Source organism: Macrobrachium nipponense, chromosome 15 (genome assembly GCF_015104395.2).
Source record: "Macrobrachium nipponense isolate FS-2020 chromosome 15, ASM1510439v2, whole genome shotgun sequence".
Lineage (NCBI taxonomy): Eukaryota > Metazoa > Arthropoda > Malacostraca > Decapoda > Palaemonidae > Macrobrachium > Macrobrachium nipponense.
Window position 1 is genome coordinate 17,275,716 of NC_087208.1, and position 25,513 is coordinate 17,301,228.

At 37.6% G+C, this 25,513-nt stretch overlaps 1 protein-coding gene across 1 annotated transcript in view; it reads left to right on the forward strand.

Moving 5' to 3' along the window:
• Window positions 1-25,513, forward strand: part of LOC135226630 (uncharacterized) — a 110,640-nt gene that overhangs the window by 62,304 nt on the left and 22,823 nt on the right. Inside the window, exon 6 of the mRNA XM_064266344.1 lies at window positions 1,269-1,315. Within this exon, the coding sequence (XP_064122414.1) occupies window positions 1,269-1,315 (47 nt within the window). The remainder of the gene's footprint in view (window positions 1-1,268; window positions 1,316-25,513) is intronic.

Genomic DNA, 25,513 nt, shown 5'->3' on the forward strand with positions numbered 1-25,513 from the left:
TCGTATTCGCCATCCGCTGATTTCAAACCAAAACATTGGCCGCTCCATGGAATACTGGCTTAGATTTGCCATAGTATTTTATAATATAATAATATGAGAATACCATATATTATTGGATACAGTGAATTAATGTATAACTTTTTAAAGGATTTATGGAAAAGATGCATAATTAATAAAATAGCACCATGCATTTTTCGGAACACTGACAGAAAAGAACGAACATGAAAAACATCCTCTGACAACGTGGAGGGTAGTTACAAAAGCTGCCTTAATTTGTATCATATTTATGTACAAAAGTAAAAATACCCTATACGTAATATATTTTCATACACATTTTAAACATAAAAGCATGAACATTTATAAAATCGACACATCGATCACTAAATTTGCACTCTTTTTAACTTTATATTTCGGAAGAGTGGCTTACAAGAACGAACATGAAAAAACATCGTATTTGATAACGTGATGGGCAGTTTCAAAAGCTGCCTTTGTATCATATTTCTGCGCAGAAATAAAAATACCCTATACCTAATACATTTTATACAAATTTTAAACATGAAAGCATGAACATTTATAAAATCGACACATCGTTCGCTAAATTTGCACTTTTTTTAACTCGATATTTTCGGAAGAGCAGCAGGTGGCGGCTCACAAGAAAGAACATGAAAAAACATCCTCTTTGAGATTATGTGAAGGGCAGTTTCAAAAGCTGCCTTTGTATCATATTTCTGTGCAGAAATCAAAATACCCTATACGTAATACAATTGCATACACATTTTAAACATAAAAGCATGAACATTTATAAATTGACACATCCATAGCTAAATTTGCACTTATGTAACTCGATATTTTCGGCATAGAACAGCGTCAGAGGCATATATTTTACCCTAATACCTATGTAATAACTCTCCATCCATAAAATTTGTTAATATTATTTGCATAACCTTTATGGTCTGAACGGCATTTCTACAAATGTATGAACTCGTTAGACATAACGGCGCTAGCGGCGCCGTTAACCGAAAATTGTGCCGTAAAAATACCTTAAAATATCTTATTTTTTTAATGAATATTTTTTTACTACAGCCGTAAAACCAATTCAGTGCTAAGCAATTGCGCCGTTAACCGCGGGCTGCCTGTATTACTCATTAGAAGGGACAACTTTAATGAATTTTCAAAGTTCGCGGGCATGAATACGTTAGGTTTTTATTTTATGGTTTTTGTTAGCTATTAAACCTCTGTAAAAGTGTAATCTTCACTATATATTCCAGATTGTCTCCTCCACATGCAGAAGCTATGCCAGTAACTTCAACACAAGGTAAGTACTATTATTACTTTGTGTTAAGTGAAAATTAAAACTATAAAACTGTGTTTAGTGAAAATTAATTAAAACTATAAAACCAGGTATGTATAATAAACAAGATAGTCGGTTGTTTGACAAAGGATACAAAATTTTCTTGAAAAGTTTGTTCAAAAAATGGAATGTTCAATATAAGAAAGATTTGACAGATGAGGTACCAGTGTACATATAGTACGTATAATAAATAATGTAGTTTTTAAATTGATATCATGTTTTTACTTACAAATCCATTACTTTATGTCAGTCTTATTTCCTGTAACATTGGTCTGTAAACACATTCTTGGAGAAGTCTCTTTCCATTCTGAGTATGGAGCTTGAAGAGGCAGAAGCAGTTAAAGTAAAGGAATAAAAAATATGTGGTTTAAATATTTGATTTATTAGATTTATTTCATCAAGCACTTAGTTGCTTAGGTGGGAGGCTTTGTTATTTATTGTTGTTAAAAGATTCAGAACATTTAGGGGTGCTTGAACAAAGGAACCTACTGTATATAAAGTAAATTGGCAGAACAGTTGTCTTGGAACTAAACAGGGGTCAAAATATAGATCAGGCCATTTTAGTAATATGTACTGTGGGTTGTACTCCAGGTGTGTGAAAAAGTTCAGTAATGATTGAAAAGTGTTCACCACACTTGTAAACATAGTAACATATACCCTTCCATCTTAACATATAGGACAGAAGTTGCATTATGACCTGCCATTACCGAAGGGCCTGTTGAATAAGTATCATAAAAATGCCTGAAAAAATAAAAATAACCAACCGAACTGCTCTTTCTAAAGGCTAAGTTCTCTTGAGGTAGTACCTCACAGTTTCATCTCAGCCTAGGGCAAGATATCCTTATGAGAAAGCTGTACAGGTAAGGTGGCTATCATGAAGCTAGGATGGGTTGAGTTAGGAAGCAGGTTAAATCTTTGCTATGACATTAGGCAACTAAGCCATGCTTCACTAGTTCTTAGAGTGGTATATGTGACATAATAATGTAAAGAGCTTGCTTACTGCATAAGTGGTGGCTAGAGCTTGAATCATTAGTCTTCAGGGTTAGATTCGTTAGGGATGTTTTAACCTTTTTGCTTACTGATACCTGATACAGATGTCATCCAAATTTGAGTCCTTCACATTTCTGACATACTCAATTGCACAAAGCTGCAGTCATGATTCATTTTTGGTCAGTGTTCCCAATATTTTTTGTGTGTGAGGTATGTTTATTTGTTCTGAGAGAGAGAGAGAGAGATTTTTTTTTTTTACAGAAACCATGACGCTACTCTGTCATTCACTTTTGATATTTTATCTCGGTATAATTAAAACTTTTTGCCTGGCAATAGCCAGGGAATTTATCTGGGTGTGCTGTGCATAAACACCAAAGACTTTATCACAAATAGTTTTTTTGGGAAATTATTTTTGGGGATCAAGTGCAACGTTTTCACTTATAATTTGTACTTATTCCATGTACATAAAGATATGCATTTGGTTTTTGTATGCTGTTGTATAGAGCAATCTTTCAGTTGCAAAATGAAGGAAAATTGCAGTCTACTTTAAAATTGTCAGCGCTACGTATCTGGAGTTTATTAATAAAGGTATACATGGAGAGAGTTTTGGGGCTTATCGCTCGTACAGAAAATGTGAAGTTTCTTTTGACATTACTTTTTTCATATTTTTCTTGTTTTTTGTATTACAACATTTTGCACTATAGTAACTAGATAATTCATCTGGGTTTACTATGGATAAAATAGCAAAGACTTTATCACAAAAGTTTTTTTTTTTTTGTGGCTGTTGTGTAGAGCAATTATTTAGGTGCAGAATGAAACAAAGTTGATCAGTCTACCTTGAAAATGATTAGAGCTACAAGTATTGGAACAAAAAAGGTATAGAGAGGTTTTGCTTATATTACTGATTTTATTGCAACTTTGAATTACAGTAACTAGGTAATATTAATTATACAACTTCCCCAGTAATAATTATACAGTGGGCCCCCCGTATTCGCATTCTCCGGATTCGTGGACTCAAACATTCGCGGCGGAAAATTCACGCATTCGCGGTATTTTTCTATGAGAAATATCCACAAATTCCTGTTTTTTTTTTATAAGTTTCATCATAAAATGCACTTTTTGTGATAAAACTATTAAAAAAACAAAGTATGAAAATTTTTAGTGGTTTTTCTTGAGTTTTAACTAACAAAATAGGCTGTTTTTAGCATTTTTATAGGGGTTCCAAACATTCGCTGGTTCTAACTATTCACAGGGGTGTCTGGTATGCATCCCCCGTGAATACGGGGGACCACTGTATAGCTAAGAGTTTCACTCTCTGCCAGTTAAAATCCCGAAATTTAAGGGTCGCGCTAATTTTCTATTTGTTTCAGTTAAGTAACAATGCTCTACCCAGTTTCGGGGCAAGAGAGAGGAAGAACACGGCAAAGAGCTCAGTTTGTTTCTGCCGGCAGATGGCTATGTTTGTCGGTCGCAGTTATTCCTGAAATTTGTTGGACTTTCCTTTTGTAATTGCAGTTGGTGAAGTACTCTGTTTTTGTACTATCCGTCTTGGCAAATCATTTAGACAGCATTAAGTTCTTTGATAAAGAACTAGTTTTTTGTTTTTTGGTTTTGTTTTTTCCTTGGTGACTGTCAGGTCTCAGTGTTTCGACAATGTCAGACACAGGTTCGGCTAGCTTTAGGTATTGCGCAAGAGGTTGCAAAACTAGGCTAACCAAGGAATCGTATGGTAATCACACTTTATGTACTAAATGTGGAGGGCAAGTATGCTCATTTGATAATAAATATAATGAATGTGTTGATTGGGACGAAAGGAAGTGGAAGAGTTTAGAATCTCATTTAAAGAAATTAGAGAGAGAGGAAGAGAAAAGCTTTGGTTATGGCTAATTCAAAATCAGCTAGTCAGGATTCTTCTGAATTGAATCCAGATTTGAGAATTCCTGTTATTTCCTTACCTCCCACTCCCACTTCCCTTGTTATGCCACCTTCTCCAGTTTCAGGCTCCCACACTTCCGATCCCAACCCCATCACCAGTCTGGAAGAAAAGATTGATAAGCATTTTTCTCTGTTAGTACAGACTATGGAGCAGCTTGGTGCGTCTGTGAAGGTCCTAATTGACAAGGCGAAAAGTGATAGTGTTGTGTCAGTAGAGGAGGTGACTGTTCGTCCCACCAACGCTCCTAGGCAAAGGTCACTGTCACACTCCCCAGCACAGGGGAGGAGTCAAACTGGTTGCCCAAGGGAGGTCGATGGGGTCTGCCCCCTCAGTTCAACCTGTTGTTACTTCCCAGGTTGCAATGGAGAGCTGTTGGAAAGGTCTTTCCTAGGATGTGCATAACTTGTCAAGTTCAGATGACTCCTCTCCATGACGTCAATGGCGTTCAGGAAGCAAGTCTTGGCCATTGAAGAGAGGCGCATTGGATGCAGCTCCAGTGGTTCCTACTAGGAAACCATTAGCGCCCGCGACAGTCCAGCAAGTGCCCACAACAGTTCAGCTAGTGCCAGTAGTGGTCAAAGCTCCCTTGATATCCTCTCCTCGGATGCCTCAAGACACTTCAGCGCTGCAATCTCCGATAGAGGCTGCTTCGACATGGACACAAGTTGATGCGGCCACACCTCAGGCTCTTGCAGATGTGGATCTTTCCCCTATTTCGTCTGAAGACGAAGCTAAAGAGGATCAAGAGGCTCCCTCTTCAGCGTATGTGGCTTTAATGAAGTTCTTGGTCGCCACATATCCATCTTTTTTCAAGCCTTCCTCAAAACCCTGGAAGATGCCAAAGATGGTTTTGTCTTCCTCAACTAAGAAGGCTTTTAAAGATATAGACGCTTGGCTTCTGAAAAGAGGGAACAAGGCAAGATTCTTTTTGTTTTCTGCCTTCTCGAATATCCAGGTGGAGATTCTTAGGAAAGAGGCTCCTTCCTTGGGTGTTTGCACCTCTTCACAGGAAGATTTTTCTTGTCTGGTAGATGCAGCCAGATGCTCAACTTTTTCTTCAGCAAAGATTTTGTTTTCTGCCTCAGAGTTGGTGCATCTTCTGAAAGGCATTTTCAAGGTATTTAAAGTTTTCAACTTTCTCGACTGGTCCTTTGGCGCTCTGGCCCGCAAGATTAGGGCTTCCCCCTTGTTTTCAGAGAATCTCCTGGTGGATTGGATGCAAGTTCTCTCGTATCGATAAATCAATAAGGGGATTAGGGACAGTTCCCACGACTTGGCCTCTCTCTCTACACGTTGGGAAGCTCAAAGAATAGGGAACTCTGGTGTTTCCTACACGTTGAAGGGCATTGCTTTCTCATAGAGATCAGCTGTTATTCTCCCCTTTAGGTAATAGACACTTGTTTTAGGAATTGCTTTGGATCTGGAGAAGAAATGTACGCAGGGTCTCCTCGCCCAGTCTTCCAAAAGACCGAGAGATCCTCCAGCGACGGTTTTGGAGCAATCTCCTCCCTCAAGAGGCCAGTCCATTCGGGCACCAGCATAGATCCATGCAAGATCAAGAGTACAAGGTTTTTTTTCTTTTCTAAATCTGTCAAGAAAACTTCTTCAAGGGGCTCCTCTAGCAAGTGAGGACGCCATTCTCCGCACGAGTGTAGGAGCCAGACTTTTAATGTTTTGGGAAGTTTGGCAGAGAAAAGGGGCAGAACCTTGGATTGTCAAGGTTCTGTAGGAAGGCTATGTTATCCCCTTCCTCAAGAGCCTCCCTTAGTCAGCATGCCAGTTGTCTTAATGGCTTATTCAAGAGGATCAGAGAGGTTTTCGGCTCTAGAGGACGAAGTAACTTCTCTTGTAAGAAAGGGAGCTGTAGAACTTGTTCAAGATCATTACTCTCCAGGGTCCTACAATTGTGTCTCTGTAGTCCTGGATGTCAGCGCCCTGAATGCCTTCGTCATAAAGATGAAGTTCAAGATGGAAACAAACCAAACGCTCCTGTTGTCCATTCGCCCAGGAGATTGGATGACGTCCATAGATCTTCAGGATACATACTTCCATGTTCCCATACACCCCAAGTCAAGGAAGTATCTCAGGTTTGTGTTTAAAGGGAAGATTTTTCAATTTTGTGCCCTTTGCTGCAGACTGATAATACCCCTCAAGTAATTATATACCGGGGTGATGGCTCCCATTGCGAAATGGCTTCACCTTCAGGAGATACGAATATATCCTTGTATTTAGATGACTGGCTCTTAAGAGGCCAAGTCAGAGTCAGTATGTGGAGGACCTCAAAAAGAAACTTTCTTTAGTACAGGAGTTAGGAATACTTACTCATAAACTCCCAGAAATCTCAATTGATTCCCACTCAGGGGATTCAATATTTGGGAATGATCATAGTGACTCAAGGTTTTCGGGTTTTTCCAACCTGGAAAAGAATAGATTCTTGCATGAGAAAGATACAAGAAGTTCTGGCCTTAAACGAGTGCTCGGCCAATAATTGGACGAGTCTGCTGGGGTGCCTTTCATCGATGGAGCAGTTTGTGTCGCTCGGTAGGCTACATCTCAGACCCCAGCAATTCTATCTGATAGCGAGCTGGAATAGGAAGGAGCTTCCAGACTCGCATGATTTTCCTATAACACACAGGAAATAAAAGAGGACCTCCTTTGGTGGAATTCAGAGAAGAGACTGTAGAAAGGCAAGTCTGACTTTCAACTGAACCCTGACCTGAACTTCTTTTCAGATGCATTGGACCTAGGATGGGGAGCGCTTGTAGCGCAAAGTGAAATCTCGGGGTCCTTAGAGCAAAGATCTCTGCATATTAATGTGAAAGAGCTAAAGGCAATACACCTAGGCCTTCAGTCCTTTGCATCAGAAGTAGAGAATAAGACGATAGCAGTCTACACGGACAACACGACTGCTCTCTCATAAGTCAAGAAGCAAGGAGGATTTTGGTCTTTCTCTCTTTAAGAAGCGGCAAAAGATCTCATAATTTGGGAAGAACGAAACAATCCACGTTTGGTCACCAGGTTCGTCTAGGGGAAGCTAAATGTTTTAGTGGATGAGCTAAGTCCATCAAAAAACAGTCCTGCCAATGGAATGGACGTTGGATCCTCTGGTCTGCCTATACCTTTGGAAACTGTGGGGAAAACCAACAATAGACTTTTTTGCCACGTCTCAGAACTATCATCTCCCTTTATTTTGTTTGCCAGTTCCAGACCCACAGGCGTGGGCAGTGGATGCTTTTCTTCTAGACTGGTTGGACAAGGAACTGTATGTTTTCCTTCTGTTCAGCCTGATAAGACAAGCGTGAACAAGTCCTTGTACAGCAACGTCTCTCTGATATTGGTGGACTTCCCGAGGCTGCTTCCTCAAAAGAAGCAGCTACTCAGACAAGCACACTTCCACAGATTCCACTAAAACCTGTCTTCTCTGATTCCCCTAAAACCTTTCTTCTCTGGCCCTGACAGAATTCAAACTGTCCAAAAACTCCTTAGAAAGAAAGGGATTTGTAAGGGAGCTTCAGAGGCTATCTACATGTGTAGGAGATCTTCTAGCAACGTGTATCTGAATAAGTGGAGAACATCAGTGAGTGGTCTAAGAATTCCAACATCTCTTCTTCTAAGACCACTGTGATGCAAATAGCCGATTTCTTGCTTCATTTAAGGTCAGTAAGAAACCTGTTTTCCTCTATCATCAAGGGCTATAGGGCCATGTTAGCATCAGTGTTCCATCACAGGCTTGGACTTGTCTTCCAACCCAGACATCTCTGATCTCATTAGATCATTTGATACTTCTTATGGTAAAAATTCTCCGATAGTGCCTTGGAGTCTAGATATTGTGTTAAAGTGGTTGTTTGGGTCTTGTTTTGAACCTATGCATGAACTTAGTCTGAGGGACTTGACTAGAGAAACTCTATTGCTTGTGTCCTTAGCAACTGCTAAAAGAATTAGCGAGATTCATGCACTTGATAAGAAAATAGGCTTTTCGAATGGGAATGCTATTTTTTCATATTCTTTGGGGTTTCTAGCTAAGAGCAAGTCTCCCTCTAATCCCTGGCCTCAGTCTTTTTCAAACCCGAGTTTGATGAAAGTCCTGGGTAATGTAATGGTGAGGAGGAAAAAACTGTGTGCCCAGTGAGGTCCTTAAGGGGACCGTCCGCTATGGCGGATGACATGTCAACTTGAAAAAATAAAAAATCAAGTTATTATTTGTATCTATGCAGAAACATGTTGTGCATGCTTTCCAGAAGTTTCAGCCAATTATTTTTACAAATAATGAAGATATAGCGGTTTTTAAATGATGACGTCATTGTAACTGCGTCCTCTGTATGACTGAGTTTGACAGGATCGTTTTTGCGTGTTTATTTTTGCATATATACAACGATTTTTTCAGATTCTTTTCAAAATTCTCATACATCTGGTAGCAATGAAAGGTAGTGTGAGTGAGAGGCGAGGTCAGAGCGGTTATTTATAGGCGAGACTCAGAGAATGACTCAGTTATGCCACAAGAGGTCAAAAGAGTTGCACGCACTTACGCACTTGCGTTTGGTTACTAGCTATAACTTCTTAGTGAACTTATAGCTATAACTTCTTAGTGAACTTATAGCAATGCCCAAGTTACCTAAGATCAAGAAGGCTACTCAGCAACTAAGGCTAGCAAAATTAGCGAAGGTCAGGAGTGTGCTGAAAGAAAAACACGAAAATTCATTGTTATCAGCTCCATCATTCTCATGTCACGCCGTCAACATCATTGTCTTGTGTCACGCTTAGGGTATTAATACCACTTTTAGGGGGAGGACCAGGATCCTTGATGTAGAAATCACCAATAAAAGTACAAATAAAGTAATTATAATAATGTTGTTTTGACTTTTATAAGAAAAAAGCAAAAATTTACATAGCAAATCTTTGGGAGCTCATAACTCAAAAACATACTTATTCGCATGTTGGTAGCTATTACTCGGTTATTTATCATCCAATTTTAGAGAGAAAGATATCATTGGAAAGAGGAATAAAAATTCCATAATTCCTTGTGAGCCAATTCTTTCTTTCTTTCTTTTTTTTATGATTTTTTGTGTCTAGACAAAAAAAGTTAAAAAAAAATTTCATGAAAAAAAAAAAAAATTCTGTTCACACAGGATATTCCGTATAGTTTTTATAGTATGATTTTCAATACAACTGATGTCATATTAGCAGAGAAATCGCTACCTAAATTTTTTTTCTAAATTATAATTTTTGCTAATAAAACTAAAAGTTTTTGCTCAAATGACTTGAAATTTTTGTATGATGAAGGTATTATATATATATCTAAAACATATATGGATATTATGTATTTTGTATACCCCCTCATTTTGGGACCACCTTGACGTGGTGAGGGGGCTCTCGAACCTCAGGAATCTCTTCCCAGGTTCGAACCCAAGAGTCCCATATGACATTATATATTTTCGAGTAAACTTATGTGGACCTTTCCATTTTTTTTGCCAAATTTTTGAAAGCAAATAAAATGAGAAAACATATCATGGCTTAACATGGAGTTAAATCCGAAGCTAAATAGTGAGAACTGTGGTAGATCCATCATCTACCCGACAATGTTCGGACCTGTTTTTCAGGCGGAACTATTTTTCTGTGGAGCTGGACCACGGCTTATTCCAGGGGGGGTGGGCCTGGTTCTAGGAATAGAACTCTCGGCATTCTATCCAGTTTGCCCATAATGTGATTAGGATGGGGATAATTGTATTAACATAATACTCTTAGTCCTAGCAAGCGGGTTCTGCTTACACTTGGGCCATACTAATCATGTTATGCCATCCCCTTTTGGGGTAGGGTAGGGATGCGGACATTTGGGAGTCCTTTCTCACTTGTGCCTTTGGCAGAAAATTTAACTTCGCGAAGGCCAATGATATCTTTTCAAATTTTTTTTTTTTTTTTTTTTTTTTTTTTTTTTTTTTTTGTGTGTGTGTGTGTGTGTGTGTGTGTGTGTAAAAACTCAAAATTTATGAACTGTGAAATAAATGATTGAGTACCCCTGGGCCCCATGCCCCATGATGGAAAAAACTACGGCACAGTTGATGACCATTGGCACGTCACTCCCGTCCCGAATTTCCTAGGTACTGCCACAAGTAGTGAAAGTACTATAAAAAGATACAAAGGAACACCCTGTTTTTCCAAGGTAAAGCAGCAGAGCCAGAAAAACAAATAGAGTGCATAAATACAAAAGAAAACAAACAAAAATAAATTGGTAAAACTCCAACTATCGTAACAATGGAACCATATATGATGAAAACAATAATTCTGAATTAGAGACAAAATAATCCTCTCAGCAATACAGAAAAAAATATAAAAATCATAATAGACCAAGCAACATACATAAACAAGGACCAAAAGAAACAAAAATTACCGACTTAATCCCACATTGGTACATTTTGATGACCTCTTTGGACCAGATAATTGGTCAAGATTTCTAGTCCTCAAAGCTGACAACAAAATCTCAGCAGCGATGCTAGAAAACAAATTACTTAACATATATCCAACCAAGGACATGGAATGCAGACACATCAAGGACAATGAATGGCTTATCCAAGTAACCAATAAAAAGCAGTCCACTGCCTTTTTAAGTATAACAGAAATAAATAATATAAAGGTAATAATTACAAGCCATGAAACATTAAATTATGTACAGGGTACAGTCATCCTACCCAATAGCGAGCAGGAGCTTCCTTCAAAACAACTATTGCTAGACTCCCTAAAATTGAGATATAACAATATCCACGATTTAGGAAATAGACTCTATTTCAAGTAGGAAAGATAAAAGTAAAAAATATCAACATTGCCAAAATAAAATTTACAGGCCAAGACTTACCATTTAAAAATAAAAAATTCTTGGACAAAATAGAGAAGTTCGTCCTTTTGTTCCTAAACCATTACAATGTACACAGTGCTCAAGGTATGGACACACATACAAAGATGCCGTAATAAAGCTATATGTGCAGTCTGTGCATCAGATGACCATACCACTAATTGGAACTGTAAACAATCAAAATGTATTAATTGTGGACTAGCCCATCACGCAAAATCTAAGGAGTGTTCATTTTACCCAATATAAAACACAGAACTTCAGTTGTTAACCTCTTCATTACCGAAAGTTTGTTTGGAGTAGGTGGGTACCACCATTCAAGTCTACTACACCGCACCGGGTGCATAAAGGTGGTACGCATAGTACCACCAAAACTCCTCTTTCAGATAGGGACTTCCAATCATTCTGTAATTTCGGTTTGAAGAGTTTGGAGCAAAATAAACAGTATGACACAATGCCAGACGTATGATGAACCAAAAAAAAAAAAAATATTATTACTGCTTATAGTAGTGTGTAGGTGACAGATGAAACTGCGTCTCAACAAAAAATCACAAAACCAGACAAGCGTAAACATGTAATAACTTCTACCCAAGTAAAAAACCAGTTGTATCATCATTTACTGTATTTATTTATTTATTCACATTACATTTTACAAATAAAAGATATGAACACCAGATAAATGAAGGTAGAAATAAAGCCTTATAGTAACTTTATATATAAAAAAACCAAACCAGAGAAAAAGCAAAAAAGCGATTTTTTCTGAGGACGAAGAAACCTTGAAAAAATTATTTTAGCTACCCCTGCTGCCCCTAAAGTTGTTTTCTGTGATGAAACTAATCTTAGAAAACGTAGAAAATGACATTGACCAATTTTTTGAAAGATATACTATAAAATTTGCGATTTCCATATTTATTGGCGGGGCTTTCGCTTTAGTTTTTGCTCTTTTTTTTGTTATTACGTGCTTATTTACGGTTCTATTTTGATAATACTTTATGTGCATGTTCCAGGTGCGATATACCAACATTCTGTAAGACCGAATTTCTATTCAAGACCGTAGTTTTCTCACGACCACCAGTGTCCCTTGTACAAGGGACACTGAGTTTCACATTTTTTTCATAAAATCATTTATTTTCCCTGTAGGATGATAAAACTAACAGAGATATGCGTTATTATAGTGCTAATAATACCTGATAATTTCATTAGCCTGTCTTGATTAGTGTATTTTTGGCAAATATTTTTACGATCGGCACCCCTCCAAACTTGAGTCACTACCGAGAGATTCAGTTCGGCAGCAAACGCAATGTTTACATTCTGCTCAACCACCCGGTGGTAAAGAAGGGGTTAATAAATAGGACAGAATGTCAGTCATGGAAGCCAGACTTGAGCTAAAAGTAAGAGCGTTAACAATCCATCCAAAACCCCCACCTTTTCAAATGTGACTAAAATCAAGACATCAAAACAGCACAATGACAAACAAGATAGTATAAACATGGAAACTGGATTTCATACAATAATACTGAAACCCAAAATAAAAGTGATATTACAACAACCAATACACCACCAACATAGATGATTCAGTTATCCATGGAAAAGAACTTCCAATAGAAGAAGAATTAATAATGATGATAATCGAACTGGCACAAAAAGAAAGAATTCTAGAAAGAACCCCACCTAAGAAAAAAAGTAAATATTGAAAATTACAATCAATCCAGAGAGACTCCAACTACACCAGGAGAACATTTTAAAAAAGATATTAAACTAACCTCATCACAAGTGGAAATACACAATTACCCTCAATCTCAATCAAGCAGCCAACATCTGACAGTAAAGATCACTCTTTACAATTTCCATCAAATAATACTAATGAAAATCATACCATTAAACCAAACCAAAATATAACTATCACCCCCCAACCACCATCACAAGACCGAAATATCCCATTAACAACAACAAAACAAATAACCCCTCAAACCAACAGTCCTTATCACTACAGAAAAGGAACAATAGAATTACAAAACCAGAAATTTCTAAAGCTAGACCAAAACTTCTGAACCAATAATTAACATTAACCAAACATGCTTCATCTTGTGGTTGTAATGAATGCTTTGTAAGTACATATAACCAACTAACTACCAAGACAGAGGACACAGTACGAAATTGTATTGACAATTTTACCAAATTAAGGAGGTGCCCCTTTAACACACCAACATAAGAGAACGAATTATGTTCTGAATCCTTAAAATACAAAAAGGAAAAATATTATAAAATCAAAAATAGACTTATTAATATTCAACTATGAAAAACAAACAACTGCAGAATCTAATAACCAACATACAAATACAACGATTAAAAAACCACAAATAAATTTCAAAAATGCATATAAACTACGAGATAAAGTAAAATCAGCAATCAATTTACAGAATTTAACACCAATTCCTCCCAATAATTGGAATATAAAATCATTCAATGGAATATAAATGGTCTCTTAACCCGACTACGTCTGGGTGAATTACAAAGAATCATACGAGACCACAACCCATGTGCATATGTCTACAACATATAGGAAGTCAACCCTACAAATATCCAACACTATAAAATTGCCTGTTATTCACCAACTGACGGTGGAAAATTAGGCACAGCCATATACGTTCATAATAGCATTACATATGAACCTGTTGACATACCATCTATGCCATATCACTAACATCAATTAACTGTATATGCCTGATAAAAGTAAATTACTATTTGTAATTTATATAACCAACCAAATTTCAATGCAATTTCATGATGATTTTTCTGAACTTATTAGCAAAAGTATACAGGAAACCACGTACTTATAGTAGGAGATTTTAATGCACATAATCCATTATGGGATATTAATAAACCCCACTGACACATCCGGAATCAACATAGAGAATACTATAATGAAACACAATCTGTATTGTCTCAATGAAAGCGAAGTTCCAACATATTTTTCAAATACACACCTAACCTTTTCTTCAATTGACATTTCATTATGTTCAAATGATGTAGCGGAGAAATTTGAATGGAACGTCCTAGACGATCATACACAAGTGACCATTTCCCAATCATTCTGAACTACTTAAGTAATGTCAAAATATTGCCACCTACAAGATATAATATCCAAAAGCTAACTGGGATAAATATTTCCTATACACACTGAAACCATACCACATTCCCACATAATGAAGATCACAATACTACATGTGAATCCTTCTCAAACTTCATAATAAATGCTGCAGATAAAAGTATTCCAAAACCAAAACACATTCCACAAAATCCCCTGTCCATGGTGGAATCCAACATTAACAACATTAAGTAAATAAAACATATTTGAGTCGCAATCTAAACAGACTCAAAACTCGCCTTAAATCACTCAACAAAATGCCCTATAGTATAAACATATTAAACAAAATAGTTATAACAAACATAACAATTAACCACATTAAACCACTATATAACAAATATACAGCCAAATTTAGAAAAACGGTAATAGCTGAAAAAATCGCATCATGGAAAGAATATGTCTCAAACATATCTTCAAACACATCCACAAGGGATGTCTGGCAAAAGATAAGGAAAATCAATGGAAAACATATAAGACCTCCAAGAAGTGCAATACATTTAAATGGAAAAATATACCATGATACTGATGAAATTATCAAACATAATTGGGAAACATTTTGAAAACATCAGTGCTTACTCCAGCCTAGATACACATTTTCAAAAGTATTAGAAAACCAAAAAGAAAATATATACTCAATTTTGAAACTCTTGAAGACCTGGAATATAACTATATTTTTAACATGGATGAACTAGATAATGCCATCAACTCTTGTCATCCCTCTGCACCAGGATATGATAAAATATCATTTGAAATGATAGAAAAATTAGCTCCTATAGCTAAATCATATTTATTAAAATTTTACAATAGTATCTGGCTAAAACGTGTCTTTCCTGATAAATGGAAACATGCCATAATTATTCCAATAAACAAACCAGGAAAGGATGCAAGTAATCCATCCAATTATAGACCGATATCTCTAACAAGTTGCCTATGCAAAATCTTAGAAAAAATGGTTAATGCACGATTAACGTATGTAATAACCAAAGAATCCATTTTAACACCACACAATCTGGTTCAATAGCTGGCAGATCAACCCTAGATCCCTTAACACATTTAGAAGATCATATCAAAAAAAGGCTTTGAACAAAAGAAATTAACAGTAGCTATATTTTTTTATATAGAAAAAGCATACGATACAACATGGAAACATAACATCATGCAAAAACTCCACTCCAAGGGACTAAGAGGCCACTTACCAATATTTATTAAGAACTTCTTAACAAACAGAACTTTTCAAGTAAGAGTAGAAAATTCCTACTCAGTAACCTATAAACTGGAAGAAGGAATCCCTCAAGGTAGTGTCTTGAGCTGTACATTGTTTGCTTTAGCAATCAATGACATTACTATAAATTTACCAAGTGGTGTAAAAACAGTTTATATGTTGATGACTTTGTGTCATTTACTATACGAGTAGTAATCTGAGACATGCTCAGAGAGTTCTCAGTACTGCCATTTCAATATATGTAGTTGGGCAAATTCAGTTGGATTTAAATTTTCAACTGATAAAACAAAAGCAATCGTCTTCTACAAAGACAAAAGGTGGATGAAGAACCAAACAATCAACTGCATCTTTATAGCACTGAAATACAATTTTGTACAAAATCAAGTATCTAGGAGTAATATTTGATCAACATTTAAATTGGAAAGAGCACATCAAATACATTAAAGCCAAGGGCATCAAAGCCCTTGCCATATTAAAAAAGTTATCACACACTAATTGGGGAGCAAAGCGAGACATTTTATTAATGATATATAAGGCAACAGTCTTATCCATAATAGATTACTGCTGTCCAATATATTCATCCGCCTCAGAATCTGCATTAAAATCTCTCGATGCAGTGCACCATGAAGGCGTGCGATTGTGCACAGGAGCTTTCCGATCGTCCCCAACAAACTCACTTTTGGTGGAGGCAGGTGTTTGCCCTTAAAACATCACCGTAATTTAATAACAATACAAAGAGGTCTTTCAATGCAAGCGGGATCGTCTCCTGCAACTTACTGCTTCCAAAACTGTAATCAAGTAACAGCAGTTAATAGTACTAGCTCTTTCCCAAAAAGAGCTAGATACATAATGAACATACATAATATGAATCCAATTTTTCACCCACCAATGGAATTGCCACCACCATGGATTTTAAATAGAGTAAAAGATATGTACCTTCCCTGTCTTACCTACTCAAAAAACAAATGACAAGTACGGAAATGTACCGCCAACATGCTTTGGAGCACATTAGAAGAAAAGGCAACAAATTTATGATATATACAGACGGCTCCAAAAATAATGGTTGGAGTAGGAGATCTGCATATTCGAAACAAAAATATGTTAAGTAAAAAAAGCCTACCTTCAATATCATCAGTATTTACTGCTGAAGTCACAGCCATACAGATGGCTCTAGATATGATATCTGAGGCAAAAGCAAGTGTCTCTGTTATTTTCAGTGACTCACGTAGCGCTATAGATGCAATAAGACAGTATAAACCAGGAAACCAAATATACAGGAAATTCAAAAAAAAAATTCATCAACTCCTCCAATCAGGAATATCAATGGAAATATGTTGGATCCCAGCACACGTGGGATAAAAGGAAATGAATATGCAGACTCTGCTGCCAAATTAGCCTGCACTATCCTCCAACAATTTCATATGCCCCAGTGTCAGACTGGTAAAATCAGTTAAAACATTAATTTACCAGGATTGGAAAGAAGAATGGGCCTCTGTGCCAACAACAAATAAACTTAAAAATATAAAAACTGAAGTCTATGCATGGAGGACATCCTCACAGGAGGAAAGAGCAAAAGAGGTGATCCTAGCAAGGCTACGTATAGGACACACAAGATTCTCACATGGTCACTTGATGTCAACACCACATGCTGACCCAGTGAAATGTAACAGATGTCAAACACCCATGACAGTACAGCATTTGCTTGTTGAGTGCCCAAATTGGACCCAGCAAAGATCTATTTATCTGCGGAGTTCGAAAGGAAATGAAAAATATTCTTGCGGGAAAGCAGGGATTTTTCAATTAATAAAATCATAAATTTTTTAATAAGACGGGTTTCTCAAATAAAGTCTAATTTTTTTTTTTTTTTTTTTTTTTTTCTCTCTCTCTTCTTCTCAGGATTGATCCCTGAGAACCAGCCCGAGAGAGTCTACTTGAGACTCAGAGGTCTGGAAAAACTAACACCTATTAATAATAATAATGTATTTTGTATAATAAAAAAAAAAAAATACACAACATAGCGGACAGTCCCCTTAAGGTACTACCTTCACAGAACTAAAGATATCTGTGGAGATTTTACCAGTCTTTATCTAAGAATGCTCTAGCATTCTTCTTAAGAGACGTCATCTGAGAAGCACATTGTTCAATTAAGGAGGATTTTCTCTGGCTTTTAGGAGAAATTTATCTCTTCTATTATCAATTCTACGTTTTGGAAATGCAAATCTGTGTTTGCATCGCATTATCTCCGTGACATTGAAACGGTGTCTGAAGACTGCAGTACCCTGGGTCCGTTTCTTGCAGCTGATGTGGTGTTGGGAAAGGAAGTGTAGGAAGTAACCCTTCCTAAAATCTTTTTCCTCCTTGACACAAGGTGTGAGGTTTTATGGGAAGCCTGAAGGTATGAAGTACCTGGAGTACCCTTCAGTCCTTTGTTAGGGTGGTGGTGGATATTTTATTATTTTGGTTGTAGGTAACAATATTTTCTGGGGATATGTTGGTACTTAGCCCTTGGTCGGGGCCATTAATGTTGATCCTTTGTTAGCCATCGTAATTGTCCTTCGCTACAAAGGTTCCACTATGTAATAGGTGCTACATGGCTTTACCGCCACACCATTACATGATAAGATGAGTGGCAACCAGAGGCAGTATATTCCTGCTACAACTCTCTTATCAGGCAAGGAATCAACAAACATTTTAATTAATGTTGGCAAATGTTTTTCTATTCTTGGTCTGTGTATTTTTATGAATCTGAGGTAGAATTATCCATTCTTCCCACCTTCCCTAAATATGGGAATACAGTAGGGCCTCGTTAATCACGGGGGATAGGGCCCAGAACCCCCCGTGATAAGTAAATACCCGTGTTATCCTGGTACCCCCCTGAAAATTGCTTTAAACCGCCTACTTTAATAATTAACCCACCCAAGACCACTATTTCAATGTTTATAACTGCCTACTTTAGTTCAAGCACCAAATATTTCTTCAACTATCACTTTAAACTAAATTCAAGATAGTTTCAAAGTTTTCTTTCCTATTTTCAATTTCCCCTGCATCAGATCAGCAAACAAAATTATAATTACCTAACAATTCCTTTCTATTTTCATGATTTGGCTGCTGCATCAAATTAAAAGTACATAGAATATCTATTTCGTGAATGAACATATTTATGATAAAAAAAACATGATTTACTGTAATGATTACAGCACCCAACTATAATATTAATGTATAAACAGCAAAATACAGCAATACAAATCTAGTTTTGTCTTTTGTTTACGTTTAGAATCAGCTGATGGACGTTTATTACCGAAAGAATTATTTTGGAAAACAATTGTTGCTAAAAGAAACTAATTTATTAATGGAATTATTATTATTATTAACTTTGTTCGTAGTAGTTTATGATATTATGATACAGTAATTCATATTTCATTGAGAGAGAGAGAGAGAGAGAGAGAGAGAGGAGAGGAGAGAGAGAGAGAGAGAGAGATGTTGTTGGTGTTGGAGATTAAGCCAGCCTTGTGCTGGCACGGGCTCTTGCTCCTAGAGCAGCCCGTAACTGGAATATGAGCGAGAGAGAGAGAGAGAGCAGCTTGTGACGAGAGTAACTTGAATAGCTTGAGAGAGCAGCTTAGGACGAGAATAGCTTGAGAGAGCAGCTTGGGACTAGACCATGACTATCTTAGCTTGAGAATAACAATGAAATTTGTATTTTAAATATTTTATGATGATAAGAAATGAAACATGGATAGTGATAAGATATTCTCTTGTATACTGTTATAATATGTGATAATCATTGAGTCAACTATAAAAGTTGTATTGAAGCACAGTTTGGTAAATACACAGAAAGAATAAAAATATGGCAACACATATTTCTATTCTTTCGGGGACCATCTTGTTCTTTATTACGATATAATAGATCAGTATTATAGTTTTTTTTCTGTAAGTGATGAGAGAGAGAGAGAGAGAGAGAGATTTTGCTATTTACTTTCATAGTATTTGAAAATTTGTGAATGAGTTTTATTCTAAAAATGCATCTAGTCATGAAAAGAAGAAGAAAACCGTAATAGCGAATCTTGCCCTATGATAAAATTCGTGATTTCGTTAATTTTCCGGAATATACGTAGCATTTGGGCTTCACAAAAAAGTAAGTAAAGTGATTTATGACAGAGTTTAGAGGATACTTACGTAAAACATAACTCGGTACTTTGTAGAACGGGGACGTCACGGTGGTCATATGTATTTTTTTTCGTGAATGAATATACATTATGATAAAAATAGTTACTGTACTGCTTAGAGTACCATACTGTAATATTAATGTAATCACATCAAAATAAAGTAATCATTGTTCATTGTATACTGTAAACATTTAAAGTGTATTTTTGTCTTTTGAAAAATGCATTCCCCAAGGAATTATTCCTTGAAGAGGCTTGTTATTATGAAGATATGCCAATAATATATAAGATTTGCGTTTTATTATGAATATATGACAATAATATATAAGGTAAAAATGGTTTTATTACGTTTACGCTTCGTCGCCGATTGCAAACAACATACGATAATCTATGACAATTATCGTTTGTATGACTGCAGTGTTCAGAGAAGTTGATTACGTTATACCAAAACAATAATGAAGTTCGAATTGAAAATTTATGTTTTCCTAAATTTTATTACTACTGTAATTAAACTACTACTATTAACATTTCTAAAATGTTAAGAATGACAAAGGTGCTGTGAAGTGTAACTCAATGTTTACATTTCTGCTGGCCACTCAACTACCTACAAGTTGATGTCAATGACGTGGAATTATTCCATGAATAGGCTATATATTATGAAGATATGCCAATAATATATAAGGTGAGAATGGTTTTATTACCTTTACTGTCAGTTAATATCATAATGTGAATCTGTTCATGCATTTGTTGTTTATCGGAACCGGACGAGGCTTAGCCTACCACCGACAAGCCCACGATGCTGTGATTCATACCAGCGATATATAGACTAAGTGGTCCAAGGAAAAACCCGTGATTAACTGAATCCGTGATTGCTGATCCGTGACTAAGCGAGGCCCCACTGTAGCTATATAATTAAAAATGACATTTTAATGAAAGAATAAAGTTTTAATTATACTTACCCAGTAATTACAGGTGGTCCCCAGGTTATGACGGGTCCGGCTTACGACGTTCCGAGGTTACGACGCTTTTTCATAAATATTCATTGAAAAATCCGCCCTGGGTTACGACGCTTGTTCCGAGGTTACGACGCTGACGCTTCCGACGCTCCGAGTTTATGACGCTTTTAAAAAACACATATTATGATAAGATAAGAATCCTTTATAGTTTAGCACAGTTTCTCTCTCTCTCTCTCTCTCTCTCTCTCTCTCTCTCTCTCTCTCTCTCTCTCTCTCTCTCTACACTACAAGATGTATGTTTTTTAGTATGATAAATAAATGATGGTTTACTATTTTCAAATATTAATATTAATTTATACAGCATAATATCAATTCATTAAAGAAAATACCATAGTGAATTAGTAAGATTTTATCTTATATTTAAAAAATTATCGAAGATGAAGAAATCCCAGTCTTCTCTGTTGAAGGAAATCCCAGTCTTCTGCTGTAACCTTTCCAGGTACTAAAAACTGTCAGATATATATCATGTTCTGTGACAGCCAAAAGGGGGAAGAGCTGGGGGAGAGCTGCAGTGTTGCAATCAGTGGTCCTGACCATTTTCCCCCCCCTCTCTCTCTCTCTCTCTCTCTCTCTCTCTCTCTCTCTCTCTCTCTCTCTCTCTCTCTCTCTCTCTCTCTCTCTCTCTCATTACTGAGACTCGAGATTTTTTATGTACTTGTACTATTTGTTTTTAATACTTTCAAATAATAATAATAATAATAATAATAATAATAACTGTAATTACAAAATTCATATGTGATAGTATTTTAAAGAAATACAATACGTACTAATCTATCCATGTCACTTTTAATTAAGGTTAACTCTCTCTCTCTCTCTCTCTCTCTCTCTCTCTCTCTCTCTCTCTCATCTCTCTCTCTCTCTCTCTCTCTCTCTCTCTCTCTCTCTCTCATCTCTCTCTTTTGCCACACAAAGATAATAATGAGTCATAGTGGTAACGCCCTCCCTCTCTTTCGCTGGAAGCGTCATAAACAAAGAGAGATAAAACTCTCTCTCTCTCTCTCTCTCTCTCTTACCGAGATGAAAGAATTTTTATGGTATGGTATAGTATGTAAAAATGTTTATTGATAATTTCAGTTATTTAATAAAGGGATTTTGACGTAGGAAAAATCTATTTCTGGGTGATTGGCTCGTGTCGCCCTATGAAAGGATCCTTAATATCATTCTTTCTAGGCAAAATTAATCTAAATCTTACCAGAGAAAAACAAAATTAAGAAAATGTCAGTAAAACTGACTCGCTCACTCTATAAAAGAAGTGTCGGTATGAGAATAGGGGCGCGTGGGATCACTACCCACGAGTCCTTCACCATTTAGACCTTCCAATCCAAAATCCCCACTAGAGAGAGCTGATACTAACGGGTGATGCGGCCGCTACTACTACTACTAAGGACGCCACGGACAGCAGCGCCCCTAGCGGTCATCCTTAATCTATGAACATCTTGCCCTGCAGGGGGGGGAAAAGCAAGACAGGGTGGGTTTCATAGGGCGACACGAGCCAATCACCCAGAAATAGATTTTTCCTACGTCAAAATCCCTTTTCTGGGATCAGCTCGTGTCGGCCTATGAAAGAGTACCAGAGAAACAGGCAAGATGGGAAAAAGGGACAAATGAAAAACAGTAGTAGTAAAAAGAGATATATAATATAAGTGAATCAGGTATACAGAATTCAATTAAGTACTTAAAGCTAACTTATGCTAAACAATGGCATAAAAAAAGAGAGCCAACAACAAAAGTACTTAAAACTAACTTATAATAAAACATAGTAGTATACAATAATGTAATGTAAGTTAACAAAACAGATTCACTTAAGCAAAGTATTTACATAATATACAAACACATTGTGTCCTACCCTAGCATAAAAATAAGGGTAGGGACACTGAAGTACCTTATAAGTACAAAGTGTGGTGTCCCTAGCAAAAAAATAAGCGACAATCCACTAATATGATCAGCGGCTAAGGCTAGAGTATCTGAGTAGCATGGCGATAGGGTGAGGCATGTTATGACGAGGTAGGTAGGAAGGAGATCTGGATCTATACTATGACTACTATACAGTATCAGGAGAAACAATGTTTCCCGCTGCTACTGCAGAAAATTTTAAAGATTCCAAGGACTTTAGATAGTGACGTTTAAAGACTGTCAGAGATTTCAATCCAGTATACTTTTTAAGATCCTCGAAGTTCATATGTTGAAAGTAGTTAATTGAGGTGGCTACTCCCCTGATGTCATGTGCTTTTGGGAATGAATCAGGATTGGCTTGTTAATGAAGTAAAGGATCTGTTGTCTAATACCTTTTACACTGATAAAGTACCACCTTTTTCTCTCATGAAGAGAGAACCTGAGGATCTTGAGGATGTGCGAGATAGAAAGGCTCTTAAAGTTGATACTGGGCAGAGAGAAGGGTCTTGCGGAAGTGGGATGACTTTCCAAGGAGCCCACCTTGCAAGAGGATCCTCATTTTTAGCTAAAAAGCTACGATCCGGAGCAAGCAGGACTTCTCCTGAGGGAGAATTCTACATGACCCGCATCTCTGGATAGAGCCGACAGTTCTGAAATTCTAGCTCCTGAGGCTAGGCTTAATAAGAATAACGTCTTTCTGAGGAGCATTATGAATGTGCACGACGAGTTGTCAGTATCTGATGCTAGTTTTGAGGACGTCATTTAAGAACCATGAGACTGCAGTAGGCCTTTGAGAAGTCTAAGTCTAGCACGGGCTTTAGGGATAGACGTAAAGTAAGATTCAGTCAGATCTATCTGGAAACCCAACTGAAAGATCTTCTTCAAAGCCGATTTATGCGTAGTAATAGTGCTAGCTGCTAAACCTTTTTCAAACAAGGATCTGAAAAAGGATATAGCTAAGTTAAACTGTCATGGTTGTAGTGTTTGATTCTTTCAGGAAGGATGCTAATTTTTTAAACAGCAGAGTCATATTGTCTAATAGTTGACTCTCTCTTATCTGACTCTAGGAAGAGGATGTTTGTGGATCAATGTTAGCATCTTTGTTAGCCGCAAACTTCATGAAGTCCATAAAGTTAGGGTCTGGAGAATTCCTGAGGAAGCGAACACAGTCCTCATTTGTACTGCCTGTGACAGCCTGGGATTGGGAATCCGTTGAGGTCGGAGACCCAATTCCAGAAGCAGAGGATACCAGTTGCTCTTGGGCCAGTCTGGTGCAACCAGCGCTACCAGTCCCTTGAAAGTCCTCAGCTTGCTCAAGACTTTCAATAGAAGATTCACTGGAGGAAAAACATAAATTTTTCTCCACTGACTCCAATCTAGCGACAGGGCGTCCGTGGCATAAGCCAGAGGGTCCAGGTTGGGGCCACATAGCAAGGGAGCTTGTGGTTTGCTTGTGAAGCGAAGAGATCTACTTGAAGACCTGGGACTCTCCGGCATATCCACTGGAATGACCTGTCGTCTAGGGACCATTCTGATTCCAGAGGGACCGACCGGGACAAAGCGTCTGCTATCACATTTCTTACCCCCGCCAGGTGAGTGGCGGACAGATGCCATTTGTGTTTGTCTGCTAGGGCAAAGATGGCTATCATGACATGGTTCACATGTTTGGATTTGGACCCTCCTCTGTTGATGCAATGAACTACCACTGCACTGTCCAAAACTAGTCTTAGATGAGACTTTTTCGGGGGAAGAAGTCTCTCAGGGTAAGAAATATCTGCCATTGCTTCCAAACGTTTATGTGGAGCTGGCGGAACTGAACTGACCAAGTCCCCTGAACTTGTTTGAATTGAGAATATCCCCCCCAACCGGACAGGGAGGCATCCGTGTGAATGGTTAATACCGGAAGGGGATATGGAGGGGTACCAGTTTGGCCAGCTTCTTCACTTTTGTCCATGGACGGAGTTGATTGCGAAGGATCTGTGGAATTACTGACAACTTGTCTCGAGATTTGGCGTTTGCTCTCGATCGCCAAACTCGGTTTATATCCTTCAGCCTTGCTTTTAGGAGGATGTCTGTCAAGGAGGCAAACTGAAGAGAACCTAGGATTCTTTCTTGGCTTCTCCTTGATGTTTGTTTGCATTTGAGAAATTGTTTCACAGCTTTGGCTATTTCTTTGCGTTTGACCACTGGAATTTGACAGATTGTGGGGAAGACAAATCCCATTGGATTCCTAGCCACTGAAAACGAGACTCTGGAGTAAGTCTGGATTTCGTTTTGTTTATCTGAACCCCAGATGTTCCAGAAATTGAACTACCTTATCCGTGGCTTTGAGACATTCCTCGACTGTTGGTGCCCAGATCAACCAATCGTGAGGTATGCTGCTACCATTATCCCCTGAGTTTCTCAATTGTTTGAACTACCACTTCTGCTATTTTTGTGAATACCCTGGGGGCTACATTCAGACCGAAGGGCATCACTTTGAATGAGAATTTCTGATTCCTAGTCTGAACCCTAGGAATGGGCGGAAGTGCCTGGCTATAGGGATATGATAGTATGCGTCTGTAAGATCGATGGAGCATGTGACGGCTCCACGAGGAAGTAAGGTCCTTACTTGCGAAATGGTAAGCATTTTGAACTTGTCGCAACGGATGAAAGAGTTAGCCTTGACAAGTCTAAGATTACCCTTCTTTTTGTTGAGCCTTTCTTTGGCACGCTGAATAAGCGACCTTGAAATTTTAAATGCTTGACTCTCGCAATAGCTCCTTTCTGAAGGAGTTCGCTCGCATAATCTGTCATTCCTTTGACGGTTCCTGATAAAATGATCTGATTGGAGGGGGATCTTTGATCCAACTCCAACCCAATCCCTTGGACACTATGCTCTGTGCCCAATTGCTGAACCCCCACCTGTGACGGAAGAGGAACAACCTCCCTCCTACCTGGGGAGCCTCATTGT